The sequence below is a fragment of the Poecilia reticulata genome, linkage group LG12 (genome assembly GCF_000633615.1).
Source record: "Poecilia reticulata strain Guanapo linkage group LG12, Guppy_female_1.0+MT, whole genome shotgun sequence".
Lineage (NCBI taxonomy): Eukaryota > Metazoa > Chordata > Actinopteri > Cyprinodontiformes > Poeciliidae > Poecilia > Poecilia reticulata.
In genome coordinates this window covers 26,139,088-26,140,284 of record NC_024342.1, presented here as the reverse complement: position 1 = coordinate 26,140,284, position 1,197 = coordinate 26,139,088, and the positions used below count along the sequence as shown (strand labels likewise).

The 1,197-nt window shown below is 60.1% G+C and overlaps 1 protein-coding gene across 1 annotated transcript in view; it reads right to left on the bottom strand.

Moving 5' to 3' along the window:
• Positions 1 to 1,184, bottom strand: part of spra (sepiapterin reductase a) — a 3,912-nt gene extending 2,728 nt beyond the window's left edge. Inside the window, exons 1-2 of the mRNA XM_008424833.2 lie at positions 518 to 1,184; positions 2 to 284 (exon numbers count right to left, since the gene is read on the bottom strand). Of these exons, the coding sequence (XP_008423055.1) occupies positions 2 to 284; positions 518 to 833 (599 nt within the window). The 5' untranslated portion in view covers positions 834 to 1,184. The remainder of the gene's footprint in view (position 1; positions 285 to 517) is intronic.
• Positions 1,185 to 1,197: the final 13 nt, after the last annotated feature.

The window sequence follows — 1,197 nt, the reverse complement described above, 5'->3', positions numbered from 1 at the left end:
GTAGCTGAGCACGCGCAGCTCCGGCTCCTCCTCGGCCAGAACCTTGAACATCATGTCTCTGGCCGCCTTGCCGGTGCAGTAAAGGCCCCAGGAGCGGAACGGCTGCAGGGCGCAGATCGACGTCACGTTGATGACGCAGCGCCGCAGCCCGGCCCGCGCCGGGAAGGCCTGCAGCAGCCGCGCCGTCAGGCACACGGCGGAGCTGACGTTCAGCGACAGGTAGGCGTCCACCTGGGCCATGTCCGTGAACCCCTTCACGTACTTGGAGACGTCGCCCAGAGACGCTGCGGGACGGAGGGCGGAGGGTTAGAGGGGCTCTGACCTTTGACCCCCCAGAGCCTGAACGGCGGATGAATCATCACCGCTTTTACGTTCAATAAATCATTTTCCACCTGAAACGTTTTGCTTTTTTTTTTTGTTCATATCTACAGTTTTAAACTTTTTCTGTCGTCTTAGTTCGTCACCAGGATAATAATAGTAATAACGTCGTAATAACGTCGTAATAACGTCGTGTTACCTGCGTTGTTAATCACTATAATTGTCTCCATCTCCTCGTTGAAAGCGTCTCTGCTGATTCTCACGACGTCCTCCAGACTCTCCACCTTCCCGACATCCGCCGCCACCGCCTCCACCTTCAGGCCGCCTCGGCCCGCCTGGGACTCGGTCAGCTCGGCCTGCACGGCCCGCAGGTCGGCCCCGGAGCGGGCCACCAGAACCAGCGCCGAACCGGGCTGGACCAGCCGGCACAGGTCCAGGGCCACGGCCCGGCCGAAGCCTCTGGAGGCCCCGGTGACGACGCACAGAGCCCGGCCCAGGTCCGCGGCGGGAGGCATGGTGAGGAGGAAGAGGAGGAAGAGGAGGAAGAGGAGTCGGTCCTTCACCCGGATCAGCGGTTCTTCTTCTGCGGATCCTCCGGCTGCTGCTGCTGCCGCCCTGTCGCCATCTCCTGGTTTTATAGCGGCGCTGCTCTGTCAGCAGAGACGATCTCTGACGCCGCAGCGGCTCCAATGATTAACTGTGGATCCGGACCAGGAGGCGGTTCCGCCCATCAGAACCTCGGTTCCGCCCATCAGAACCTCGGTTCCGCCCATCAGAACCTCGGTCAGGGTTTCTGTTGTTGTTATGAAGCGGGTCAGAACCGGAACTGTTTCCTGTTTGGCACAGTTTCCTGTTTGGCACTGAACTGTTTCCTGTTTG